The sequence below is a fragment of the Panulirus ornatus genome, chromosome 12 (genome assembly GCF_036320965.1).
Source record: "Panulirus ornatus isolate Po-2019 chromosome 12, ASM3632096v1, whole genome shotgun sequence".
NCBI classification, from domain to species: Eukaryota; Metazoa; Arthropoda; class Malacostraca; order Decapoda; family Palinuridae; genus Panulirus; species Panulirus ornatus.
The window spans coordinates 29409998-29423208 of record NC_092235.1 but is presented as its reverse complement, the minus strand read 5'-3'; the positions used below and the strand labels follow the sequence as shown (position 1 = coordinate 29423208).

The 13211-nt window shown below is 42.0% G+C and overlaps 1 protein-coding gene across 5 annotated transcripts in view; it reads left to right on the top strand.

Annotated features, from left to right (window-relative positions):
- Positions 1-13211, top strand: part of Pez (protein tyrosine phosphatase non-receptor pez) — a 254252-nt gene that overhangs the window by 137753 nt on the left and 103288 nt on the right. For all 5 annotated transcript variants that reach the window (XM_071667746.1, XM_071667743.1, XM_071667744.1 and 2 more), the window contains 2 exons: positions 2716-2829; positions 10501-10635. In XM_071667746.1, the coding sequence (XP_071523847.1) occupies positions 2716-2829; positions 10501-10635 (249 nt within the window). The remainder of the gene's footprint in view (positions 1-2715; positions 2830-10500; positions 10636-13211) is intronic.

The following is a 13211-nucleotide window of genomic DNA, read 5'->3' as shown; positions in this document are numbered from 1 at the left end:
CTTTCACCCTCCTGCATGTTCAGGCACCGATCACTCAAAATCTTTTTCACTCCATCTTTCCACCTCCAATTTGGTCTCCCACTTCTCCTTGTTCCCTCCACCTCTGACACATATATCCTCTTGGTCAATCTTTCCTCACTCATTCTCTCCATGTGCCCAAACCATCTCAAAACACCCTCTTCTGTTCTCTCAGCCACATTCTTTTTATTACCACACATTTCTCCTACCCTATTATTACTTACTTGATCAAACCATCTCACACCACATATTGTCCTCAAACATCTCATTTCCAGTACATCCACCCTCCTGCGCACAACTCTATCCATAGCCCACGCCTCACAACCATATAACATTGTTGGAACCACTATTCCTTCAAACATACCCATTTTTGCTTTCCGAGATAATGTTCTCGACTTCCACACATTCTTCAAGGCTCCCAGAACTTTCGCCCCCTCCCCCACCCTATGATTCACTTCCGCGTCCATGGTTCCATCCGCTGCCAAATCCACTCCCAGATATCTGAAACACTTCACTTCCTCCAGTTTTTCTCCATTCAAACTTTCCTCCCAATTGACTTGTCCCTCAACCCTACTGTACCTAATAACCTTGCTCTTATTCACTTTTATTCTCAGCTTTCTTCTTTCACACACTTTACCAAACTCAGTCACCAGCCTCTGCAGTTTCTCACATGAATCAGCCACCAGCACTGTATCATCAGCGAACAACAACTGACTCACTTCCCAAGCTCTTTCATCCACAACAGACTGCATACTTGCCCCTCTTTCCAAAACTCTTGCATTCACCTTCATAACAACCCCATCCATAAACAGGTCAAACATCCATGGAGACATCACACACCCCTGCCGCAAACCTACATTCACTGAGAACCAATCACTTTCCTCTCTTCCTACATGCACACATGCCTTACATCCTCGATAAAAACTTTTCACTGCTTCTAACAGCTTGCCTCCCACACCATATATTCTTAATACCTTTTACAGAACATCTCTATCAACTCTATCATATGCCTCCTCTAGATCCATAAATGCTACATACAAATCCATTTGCTTTTCTAAGTATTTCTCACAGACATTCTTCAAAGCAAACACCTGATCCACACACCCTCTACCACTTCTGAAACCACACTGCTCTTCCCCAATCTGATGCTCTGTACATGCGTTCACCCTCTCAATCAATACCCTCCCATAGAATTTCCCAGGAGTACTCAACAAACTTACATCTCTGTAATTTGAGCACTCACTCTTATCCCCTTTGCCTTTGTACAATGGCACTATGCACGCATTCTGCCAATCCTCAAGTACCTCACCATGAGACATACATACATTAAATAACCTTACCAACCAGTCAACAGTACAGTCACCACCTTTTTTAATAGATTTCACTGCAATACCATCCAAACCTGCTGCCTTGCCGGCTTTCATCTTCCACAAAGCTTTTACTGCCTCTTCTCTATTTACCAAATCATTTTCCCTAACCCTCTCACTTTGCACACCACCTCGACCAAAACACCCTATATCTGCCACTCTATCATCAAACACATTCAACAAACCTTCAAAATACTCACCCCCATTAGTCCCCTTCACTGAAGTTCCCATTTGTTTCCTTGTCTTATGCACTTTATTCACCTCCTTCCAAAGCATCTTTTTATTCTCCCTAAAATTTAATGATGCTCTCTCACCCCAACTCTCATTTGCCCTCTTTTTCACCTCTTGCACCTTTCTCTTGACCTCCTGCCTCTTTCTTTTATACATCTCCCACTCATTTGCATTATTTCCCTGCAAAAATCGTCCAAATGCCTCTCTCTTCTCTTTCACTAATAATCTTACTTCTTCATCCCACCACTCACTACCCTTTCTAATCAACCCACCTCCCATGCTTCTCATGCTACAAGCATCTTTTACGCAAGCCATCGCTGCTTCCCTAAAAACATCCCATTCCTCCTCCACTCCCCTTACGTCCTTCTCACCTTTTTCCATTCTGTACTCAGTCTCTCCAGGTACTTCCTCACACAAGTCTCCTTCCCAAGCTCACTTACTCTCACCACTCCTTTCACCCTAACATTCTCTCTTCTTTTCTGAAAACCTCTACAAATCTTCACCTTCGCCTCCACAAGATAATGATCAGACATCCCTCCAGTTGCACCTCTCACCTCTAATATAAACATGAAATACTTATGATACTGAACACAGAGTTATATTAGGTACTGATGTCCATGGGAAGTTTAGAAGGAGGTTGTGGATGTATGATGCAGTGTGTGAGGGGGCTCTGCACTTGCCACAAAACTCAATTTCAACTGTACATTCTGTATGTTGAATACATCATTGATCACTACTGTACATGGAGGCATCAGCAACTGTGTAGTTTGAGGGGTCTGAGAAGCTTGCCTTGGAAGATGTGATAAGCTTGCAATAGCATAGAATATACGAGAATGTGGAATGACTTCAGAGAATACTTGTTTGCATCCTCCCATGATGAGAGCTGTACCATAACTGATGACACCATGCTCTTGAGCCAGCCCCTTGGCTTAGGATTGCTTCACATTGCCTCGTGATTCCCATTAGCAGTTAATTATAACTGTGCCAAGTTACTGAATATCAAGTTATTGAGGGTTTTCTGTACATATTGTTAGTGCATGATGTAATGGAGCTTTCTGTTGCCTGCATTGTTTCTAACCTCTATCATTATTACTTTCAGATTGATAGTCGAGGTGGTCTAGGAGAACTGACGATGAGGAGTTCTGATCAGGGAGCCTTGACCTCTTACACTACAACTGCCCTTCCCCAATTTGACCTCTCTTACATGCAGCAGGTAGGATCCTAATACTAGGTTAGACTACAGACAAGCATGATAAACATTTTCTATTATTTGCTTAGTAAGATATTAAGAGAAACAGTTTCTTTATAACTGTACATCATGACCCTTTCTTGAGTTTATTTAGATTCTTCTTGATGTATGTAAATATACTGTTGTTCTAGAAGTCATGCCAAGTTTACTGATTTTGTCCTTTTGATTCACTTTCACTGGTAATTCTTCCAGTAGTCGTACTCTCTCTTCATTAACATAAAATCATTGACAGATTTGATTGAAAGAACATTTCTTACTTGTATATTCTTAATGCGGTTGAATTTCTTAAGAAAGGGGATAATTGTGTTGTTGATTGGTTGTATAGGATTTTCAATATGTGTGTGGGTGAGGTGCCTGAGGATTGGCAGAATGGCTGCATGCCATTGTACAAAGGAAAGGAGTGTTCAAGGGAATAGACATAAGTGTGTTGAGTGCACATGGTAAATTGTATGGTAGAGTGATGATTGAGAGGGTAATGGCATGCATGAGCATCAGATTGGGAAGGAACAGTGGGATGTGTGTCAGGTGTTTTCTGTAAGAAATTTGTGAGAAATATTTGGAGAAATAGAAGGATTTGTATATGGAGTTTTTGGACCTGGAGAAAGTGTAAGATTCGGTTAATTAGAATTCTTTGTGGAAGTTGTACAAATCATATGGTTTGGGAGGAAAGCCATAAGAAGCAGTAAGGAGCTTTGATTAAGAGAGTAAGGCATGTGTGTTAGCAGGTAGAGAGGCAGGTGAATGTTTCCAGGTGAAGGATGGTCTGCAAGGGTGTGTGATGTCACCATGACTTTTTAATCTGTTTATGGATGAGGTGGCAAGGGAAGTGAATGTGAGTGTTTTGGCAGGAGAGATAGGTCTGCTGTGTATCAAGGGTAGGGGGCTTGCTGTTTACTGATGACATGGTGCTGGTAGCAGATTCAAATCGGAAACTGCAGAGACTGGTTTGTGATTTGTGAGCTTGGGAGTATATGTGAAAGGAAATGGTTAAGAGTAGATCTTAATAAAAACATAGTCAAAAGATTTAGGATTGCCAAGAAACACGTTAGCAGGGTTGTGAATTTGAAGGGAGAGAAGTTAGAGGAAGTAAATTGTTTCTGGTACGTGGACTTAGTGGACTTATCTCTGTTTGGAACCACGGGAACTGAAGTGAGCTGTAGGGTGGGTAAGAGGGCAAAGGTTGTGGATGCAATGGGGGATGTGTGGAAAGAGAGGTCACTATCTCGGAGGGTAAAGATGGGGATATTTGAAGGTATAGTAGTTCTATTGATGTATGGATGTGAGACATGGGCTATAGATGGGAATATATGGAAGAGAGTGAATGTATTGGAAAGTGAATATTGAAAATAGTTTGTGTTGTGAGGAAGGTTGAACGAGTAAGAAATGATAGGGTAAGAGAGAGGTGTGGTTGTATGAAAAGTGTGGTTAAGCTGAAAAGGAGGTACAAATGTGGTTTGTTTTTATGGAGAGACTTAGTGATAAGAGGTTGACAAAGAAGGCATGTTTGTCAAAAGTGGAGGGGTCAAGGAAAAGGAGGAGATGGAAGGATGGAGTGGAAAAGGTAATGAGGGTTTGGGGCCTGAACATGTAGGAGGGTTTAAGATGTGCATTAGGACTGAATGAAGTGGATTGATGTGGCATACAAGGGGCAACTTGTTGTCAGTGGACTGAACCAGGTACATCAAGTGGCCGTGGGGAACCATGGGAAGGTCTGTGGGGCTTGGCTTTGGTTAGGTTGCTCTGGTTTTGATGCATTATACCTGACAGCTTGATGGTAGATATAAGCAGATGAGGCTATTCTTTGATTTGTTTTTTTCTGGGCATTACCTCACAATACAGGAAACAGCTCTCAAGCAAGGAAGAAAAATTTTCGTGTGGTTGACTTCTTCCTGTACATATGCCTAATTCACCGTGGTAGTACTGGGAGGACTAACCTCTTCGTGTGTGAAAGTGTGAAGAATTTGTCAGTCGAGTGGCTAAAGTATTTCCCCACCAAGTGGCTCCAGTTCTTCCTTGCCTCTGACTTCAAATACCTTACCATCATAGGACTTGAGTACCACTAGATGCTTTAGTACATACGCACCAGGAAGCTTGAGTGCCTTCCCTTCAAAAAACTGATGTAACCTGTTAGTTGGCTGGAATAATCCCTGTCTGGAAGTGTGAGTGTTTCCTCATCGGGAAGTTGAGTACCACTGTGCTAGGAGGCTTGGGTGATTTTTTTTCTAAGACGACTTCCCCATTAGTGTGGAATACTTTCACAATATGGGAATGGAGTGCTTCTGTGTCAGGAGGTTCAAGTATTTCCTTCTTTAGGCATAGCATATTGTGGGTGGAAAAAATTGTAGTTGATGTATTACTCATAGTGATGGCTAAGATGCCTTGAGGAGATTGCATTTAAACTGATTTGCTTTGGATTCTGAAAGATGCAATTGAATGGGTTGGATGTTAAACATTTAACATGAAATTTTACTTTTCCAAAAGAAGGAATAGAGAAAGGGACCAAGTGAGGATTATTCCTTTCTAAGGCTCTGTCCTTTGTTCTTGAAGCTACCTCTCTAATGCAGTCTGTTGTGGGTTAGAGGGCTTGGGAAATGAGTCAGTTCTTGTTCGCTGATGATACAGCAGTGGTAGCTGATTCGGGCGAGAAACTGCAGAAGTTGGTGACTGAGTTTGGTAAAGTGTGAAAGAAGAAAGCTGAGAGTAAATGTGAATAAGAGCAAGGTTATTAGGTTTGGTAGTGTTGAGGAACAAGATAATTGGTAGGTAAGTTTGAATGGAGAAAATCTGGAGGAAGTGAAGTGTTTTACATATGTGTTAGTGGATTTAGCAGCAGATGGAACCATGGAAGTGGAAGTGAGTCATAGGATGGGGGAGGGAGCGAAGGTACTGGAAGCATTGTAGAATGTGTGGAAGGTGAGAACGTTATCTTGGAGAAAAAAAATGGGTATGTTTGAAGGAATAGAGGTTCCAACAGTGTTATATGGTTGCGAGGCATGGGCTATAGAGAGGGTTGTGCAGAGGAGGGTGCATGTGTTGCAAATGAAATGTTTGAAGACAATATGTGGTGTGAGGTGTTTTGATCGAGTAAGTAATGAAAGGGTAGGAGTGATGTGTGGTGATAAAAAGGGTGTGGTTGAGAGAGCAGAATAAGGTGTATTGAAATGGTTTGGTCACATGGAGAGAATGAGTGAGGAAAGATTGACAGAGAGGATATATGTGTCAGAGGTAGAGGGAACGAGGAGACGTGGTTGACCAAATTGGAGGTGGAAGGAAGGAGTGAAAAGGATTGAGAGCGATCAGGGCCTGAAAATACAGGAGGGTGAAAGGCATGCAAGGAATAGAGTGAATTGGAACAATTTGGTATACCGGGGTCGACGTTCTGTCAGTGGATTGAACCAGGGCATGTGAAGCGTCTGGGGTAAACCATGGAAAGTTTTGTGGGGCTTTGATGTGGAAAGGGAGCTGTGGTTTCAGTGCATTACACATGACAGCTAGAGACTGATTGTGAACGAACGTGGCCTTTGTTGTCTTTTCCTAGTGCTGCTTCACACGTGCACATAGGGGAAGGGGAGTGCCATTTCATGAGTGGCAGAGTGGTGAAGGGAATGAAAGAAGGCAGCAAGTGTGGATGTGGACACATGTATACATGTATATGTCTGTGTTTGTATATGTATGTATATGTTGAAATATGTGTACGTATTGTACGTACGTGTATGCATGTGTATGTGTAGGAAGAGGAAAGTGATTGGTTCTCAGTGAATGTAGGTTTGTGGCAGGGGTGTGTGATGTCTCCATGGTTGTTCAATTTGTTTATGGATGGGGTTGTTAGGGAGGTGAATGCAAGAGTTTTGGAAAGAGGGGCAAGTATGAAGTCTGTTGGGGATGAGAGAGCTTGGGAAGTGAGTCAGTTGTTGTTCGCTGATGATACAGCGCTGGTGGCTGATTCATGTGAGAAACTGCAGAAGCTGGTGACTGAGTTTGGTAATGTGTGAAAGAAGAAAGTTAAGAGTAAATGTGAATAAGAGCAAGGTTATTAGATACAGTAGGGTTGAGGGTCAAGTCAATTGGGAGGTAAGTTTGAATGGAGAAAAACTGGAGGAAGTAAAGTGTTTTAGATATCTGGGAGTGGATCTGGCAGTGGATGGAACCATGGAAGCGGAAGTGAATCATAGGGTGGGGGAGGGGGCTAAAATCCTGGGAGCCTTGAAGAATGTGTGTAAGTTGAGAACATTATCTTGGAAAGCAAAAATGGGTATGTTTGAAGGAATAGTGGTTCCAACAATGTTGTATGGTTGCGAGGCATGGGCTATGGATAGAGTTGTGGGCAGGAGGGTGGATGTGCTGGAAATGAGATGTTTGAGGACGATATATGGTGTGAGGTGGTTTGATCAAGTAAGTAATGTAAGGGTAAGAGAGATGTGTGGAAATAAAAAGAGCATGGTTGAGAGAGCAGAAGAGGGTGTTTTGAAATGGTTTGTTCACATGGAGAGAATGAGTGAGGAGAGATTGACCAAGAGGATATATGTGTCAGAGGTGGAGGGAACGAGGAGAAGTGGGAGACCAAATTGGAGGTGGAAAGATGGAGTGAAAAAGATTTTGAGTGATTGGGGCCTGAACATACAGGAGGGTGAAAGGCGGGCAAGAATAGAGTGAATTGGATCGATGTGGTATACCGGGGTCGACGTGCTGTCAATGGATTGAATCAGGGCATGTGAAGCGTCTGGGGTAAACCATGGAAAGTTGTGTGAGGCCTGGATGTGGAAAGGGAGCTTTGGTTTCGGGCATTATTGCATGACAGCTAGAGACTGAGTGTAAACGAATGGGGCCTTTGTTGTCTTTTTCTAGCGCTACCTCGCACACATGAGGGGGGAGGGGGATGTTATTCCACGTGTGGCGAGGTGGCGATGGGAATGAATAAAGGCAGACAGTGTGAATTGTGTGCATGGGTATATATGTATGTGTCTGTGTGTGTATATATATGTATACATTGAGATGTATGGGTATGTATATTTGCGTGTGTGGATGTGTATGTATATACATGTGTATGTGGGTGGGTTTGGCTATTTCTTTCATCTGTTTCCTTGCGCTAACTCGCAAATGCGGGAGACAGTGACAAAGCAAAATAATAAGCAAAAATAAAATAAAAATGTTGAAATGCATAGGTATGTATATGTATGTATACGTTGAAATGCATAGGTATGTGTATGTATGTATATGTTGAAATGCATAGGTATGTATTGGAAAGGATCACAATTTTGCGCGTGATCAAGATATTCCTATGAGTCCACGGGGTAAATGAAACACGAAAGGTTCCGAAGTGCACTTTCGTGTAATAATCACATCATCAGGGGAGACACAAGAGAGAAATATAACAATCAGTTGATATACATCGAAGAGACGAAGCTAGGACGCCATCTGGTAAACATGTGATTATCCAAAACATACAATGAGCGTTCATAAACTTATCATTTTACAAATCTTATCAACAATAAAGTTATCTAATTTGTATAGACCATCACTAATATTAAGATGGAGGTCAGAGAGGCAGGGGGGGGGGGGGGGGGTCGTTGGGCCCTGGATCTCGTCTAATTGGTTCTTGGGATCCATTGTGGGGGGGTTGGCGGCGCCTGTGGCACGGGAGGAACACTGACTGTGTGGCTCGCATGGCTGGGGGCGGCTGGATGGCGGCACTGCCCCCTACCGGCTGGTGACTGAGTTTGGTAAAGTGTGTGGAAGAAGAAAGTTAAGAGTAAATGTGAATAAGAGCAAGGTTATTAGGTACAGTAGGGTTGAGGGTCAAGTCAATTGGGAGGTGAGTTTGAATGGAGAAAAACTGGAGGAAGTGAAGTGTTTTAGATATCTGGGAGTGGATCTGGCAGCGGATGGAACCATGGAAGCGGAAGTGGATCATAGGGTGGGGGAGGGGGCGAAAATTCTGGGGGCCTTGAAGAATGTGTGGAAGTCGAGAACATTATCTCGGAAAGCAAAAATAGGGTATGTTTGAAGGAATTGTGGTTCCAACAATGTTGTATGGTTGCGAGGCGTGGGCTATGAACAGAGTTGTGCGCAGGAGGATGGATGTGCTGGAAATGAGATGTTTGAGGACAATGTGTGGTGTGAGGTGGTTTGATCGAGTGAGTAACGTAAGGGTAAGAGAGATGTGTGGAAATAAAAAGAGCGTGGTTGAGAGAGCAGAAGAGGGTGTTTTGAAGTGGTTTGGGCACATGGAGAGAATGAGAGAGGAAAGATTGACCAAGAGGATATATGTGTCGGAGGTGGAGGGAACGAGGAGAAGAGGGAGACCAAATTGGAGGTGGAAAGATGGAGTGAAAAAGATTTTGTGTGATCGGGGCCTGAACATGCAGGAGGGTGAAAGGAGGGCAAGGAATAGAGTGAATTGGAGCGATGTGGTATACCGGGGTTGACGTGCTGTCAGTGGATTGAATCAAGGCATGTGAAGCGTCTGGGGTAAACCATGGAAAGCTGTGTAGGTATGTATATTTGCGTGTGTGGACGTGTGTATATACATGTGTATGGGGGTGGGTTGGGCCATTTCTTTCGTCTGTTTCCTTGCGCTACCTCGCAAACGCGGGAGACAGCGACAAAGTATAATAAAAAAATATATAATAAATTTTTTGTGTATTTGATAATAGAAGATTCAATGATATTTCTCTTAGTAATAGAGTTAGAGTTAATAACTGAGATGGCATTACTCCAGTCAGTACAATGATCATAGTTTTTAACATGATTAAACAAGGCATTTGATTCTTGTCCCGTTCTTATACTATATTTATGTTGCTTAAGTCTAACAGAAAGATCCTTACCAGTCTGACCAACATAAAATTTATCACAGTTTCCACAAGGCACTTTATAGATACAACCAAAGAGAATTTTCTGGTGAATTCCTGATTAAGATATTCTTTATAGTATTATTGTTGCTAAAGGCAACATTTACATTAAAGGATTTAAACAACATGGGAAGCAAAGTGAAATTATTATTAAAAGGGAGAACTAAAAGATTCTTGGTGTCAATGGGAGGTTTGGGCTCAACCCAATAAAATGATTTCTTTGCTAACTTAAGGGATTTATCAATGAAAGATCTAGGGTACTTTAACTTAGATCCAATAGAATATATCTTCTCAAACTCATCATCAATAACTTTAGATAACTTTATTGTTGATAAGATTTGTAAAATGATAAGTTTATGAACGCTCATTGTATGTTTTGGACAATCACATGTTTACCAAATGGTGTCCTAGCTTCGTCTCTTTGATGTATATCAACTGACTGTTATATTTCTCTCTTGTGTCTCCCCTGATCATGTGATTATTACACGAAAGTGCACTTGGGAACTTTTCGTGTTTCATTTTCCCCGTGGACTCATAGGAATAGGTATGTATATGTATGTATACGTTGAAATGCATAGGTATGTATATGTGCGTGTATGGGCATGTATGTATATACATGTGTATGTGGGTGGGTTGGGCTATTCTTTCTTCTGTTTCCTTGCACTACCTCTAACACGGGAGACGGTGGTTAAGTATATTTTAGGAAAAGAAAATATTTAGATTTGATGACAGATGGGTTTCTGGTTCGAGTACAGTATGACTAGGTAATTTTTTTCTTTTTTTTTAGTCAACAGAGTCCAGTAGTCACTTGAGCAATGCGGTAGAGTCTTCCAGTTCTCAGATGATGAGCGATCCTTCATATGGACTTTTGTCACAGTCAGCTTACTCCCTAAACACGAGCCACCATCCTCAGCAGAATCAAGTAAGTTTTTTTTTATGTGAATTTACATGCAAGCTTCAGTACTCTTCATTTTTCTCTGTCTTACCTTAAGCCTTTTGCCCCCGTGACTTGCTCAAATGTACTTTTTCAAGTTCTCTTTTGTCTTCTTATCCATATTGGCTATACACTATCTCTAACACCTTCATTTTCTCTCCTTGATATGAGCTACAGAGACAGTATATCTGTACAGTGTGTTAGTGGTGTTCACTGACCATATCTTGCAGAAGCCAAACTTCCTGACAAAGAGGCTTTCCTCTTTAATGATGAACTACTGAAATCATCCACCAAGGAAGATAGTTGAAAAGTAATTTGTCATGAAGATATACTTTATTACAATCAGTTGTTGATTACTTCTCTCCTGCTCTCAGTCATACCCCAAAGACATCCTTAGAACCCATTGAAAGATTTCAAAAAAAAGTAATGAGATACTTCCTGGGCTGTCCTGTTTCCACCAGAATAGTCAGCATGCAAACTGAACACTCTCTCTCTCTCTCTCTCTCTCTCTCTCTCTCTCTCTCTCTCTCTCTCTCTCTCTCTCTCTCTTGGTAAGCAGAGAAGAGGTACTAAAAGCTTTGCGGAAGATGAAAGCCAGCAAGGCAGCGGGTTTGGATGGTATTGCAGTGGAATTTATTAAAAAAGGGGGTGACCATGTTGTTGACTGGTTGGTAAGGATATTTAATGTATGTATGACTCTTGGTGACTCCTTCTTCTGTTTCCCATTTTAGAAAGTTAATACAAGGAGGGGAGGATTTCTGGCCCCCCGCTCCCGTCCCCTCTAGTCGCTTTCTACGACACGCGAGGAATACGTGGGAAGTATTCTTTCACCCCTATCCCCAGGGATAATATACATATGTATATATACATATACACATACACACACATACACATACATACGCACATATACACACACACACACACATACATATATATACATATGAAAAATGTAAGAAACAATTTAGAAAACTGAAACTTCTAGCTTGAAATGAATGAAAAAAATGAATGTCACATAATGGTTCAACCTCTGGCTATGGAAAAAAGGAAATGTATAATTTATTTACACAAATGTCAATAGCAGTTCTCATCAATTTAACCACTGTATCAATAAGCTTCAATGTCTAAGCTACATTTTTCTCCAATTTCACTATTTTCCTTCACATTTTCAATTGTGTCTGAAGGTTCTACTTCAAGAGTGATTGTTTTTCCAGTAAGGGTCTTCACATCTTGGTTACATCCACACACATTTAGGCACCCCACTCTGAGCCTTCGAGGAGGATGCTTTACTTGTGGTGAATGATAGCAGGTAGATGAAGTCCAACTGTGTATTTGCTTTTGAAATGTTCACGTGGTATCCATTCACTGCAACTTCATCTCTATGTTGTAGTACAATAAGTCTCGGGAAGTACTTCCAACCAATATCTTCTTTTCCTTAATCATTTGACGTACGAAGAATCTCTCTCTCTGAGGCATTCACAATGATGTCCACTGATATATATAAGTTGTTAGAAGCAGTGAAAAGTTTTTATCGAGGATGTAAGGCATGTGTACGTGTAGGAAGAGAGGAAAGTGATTGGTTCTCAGTGAATGTAGGTTTGCGGCAGGGGTGTGTGATGTCTCCATGGTTGTTTAATTTGTTTATGGATGGGGTTGTTAGGGAGGTAAATGCAAGAGTTTTGGAAAGAGGGGCAAGTATGAAGTCTGTTGGGGATGAGAGAGCTTGGGAAGTGAGTCAGTTGTTGTTCGCTGATGATACAGCGCTGGTGGCTGATTCCAGAAGAAAGTTAAGAGTAAATGTGAATAAGAGCAAGGTTATTAGGTACAGTAGGGTTCAGGGTCAAGTCAATTGGGAGGTGAGTTTGAATGGAGAAAAACTGGAGGAAGTGAAGTGTTTTAGATATCTGGGAGTGGATCTGGCAGCGGATGGAAGCGGAAGTGGATCATAGGGTGGGGGAGGGGGCGAAAATTCTGGGGGCCTTGAAGAATGTGTGGAAGTCGAGAACATTATCTCGGAAAGCAAAAATGGGTATGTTTGAAGGAATAGTGGTTCCAACAATGTTGTATGGTTGCGAGGCGTGGGCTATGGATAGAGTTGTGCGCAGGAGGATGGATGTGCTGGAAATGAGATGTTTGAGGACAATGTGTGGTGTGAGGTGGTTGGATCGAGTAAGTAACGTAAGGGTAAGAGAGATGTGTGGAAATAAAAAGAGCATGGTTGAGAGAGTAGAAGAGGGTGTTTTGAAATGGTTTGGGCACATGGAGAGAATGAGTGAGGAAAGATTGACCAAGAGGATATATGTGTCGGAGGTGGAGGGAACGAGGAGAAGTGGGAGACCAAATTGGAGGTGGAAAGATGGAGTGAAAAAGATTTTGTGTGATCGGGGTCTGAACATGCAGGAGGGTGAAAGGAGGGCAAGGAATAGAGTGAATTGGAGCGATGTGGTATACCGGGGTTGACGTGCTGTCAGTGGATTGAATCAAGGCATGTGAAGCGTCTGGGGTAAACCATGGAAAGCTGTGTAGGTATGTATATTTGCGTGTGTGGACGTATGTATATACATGTG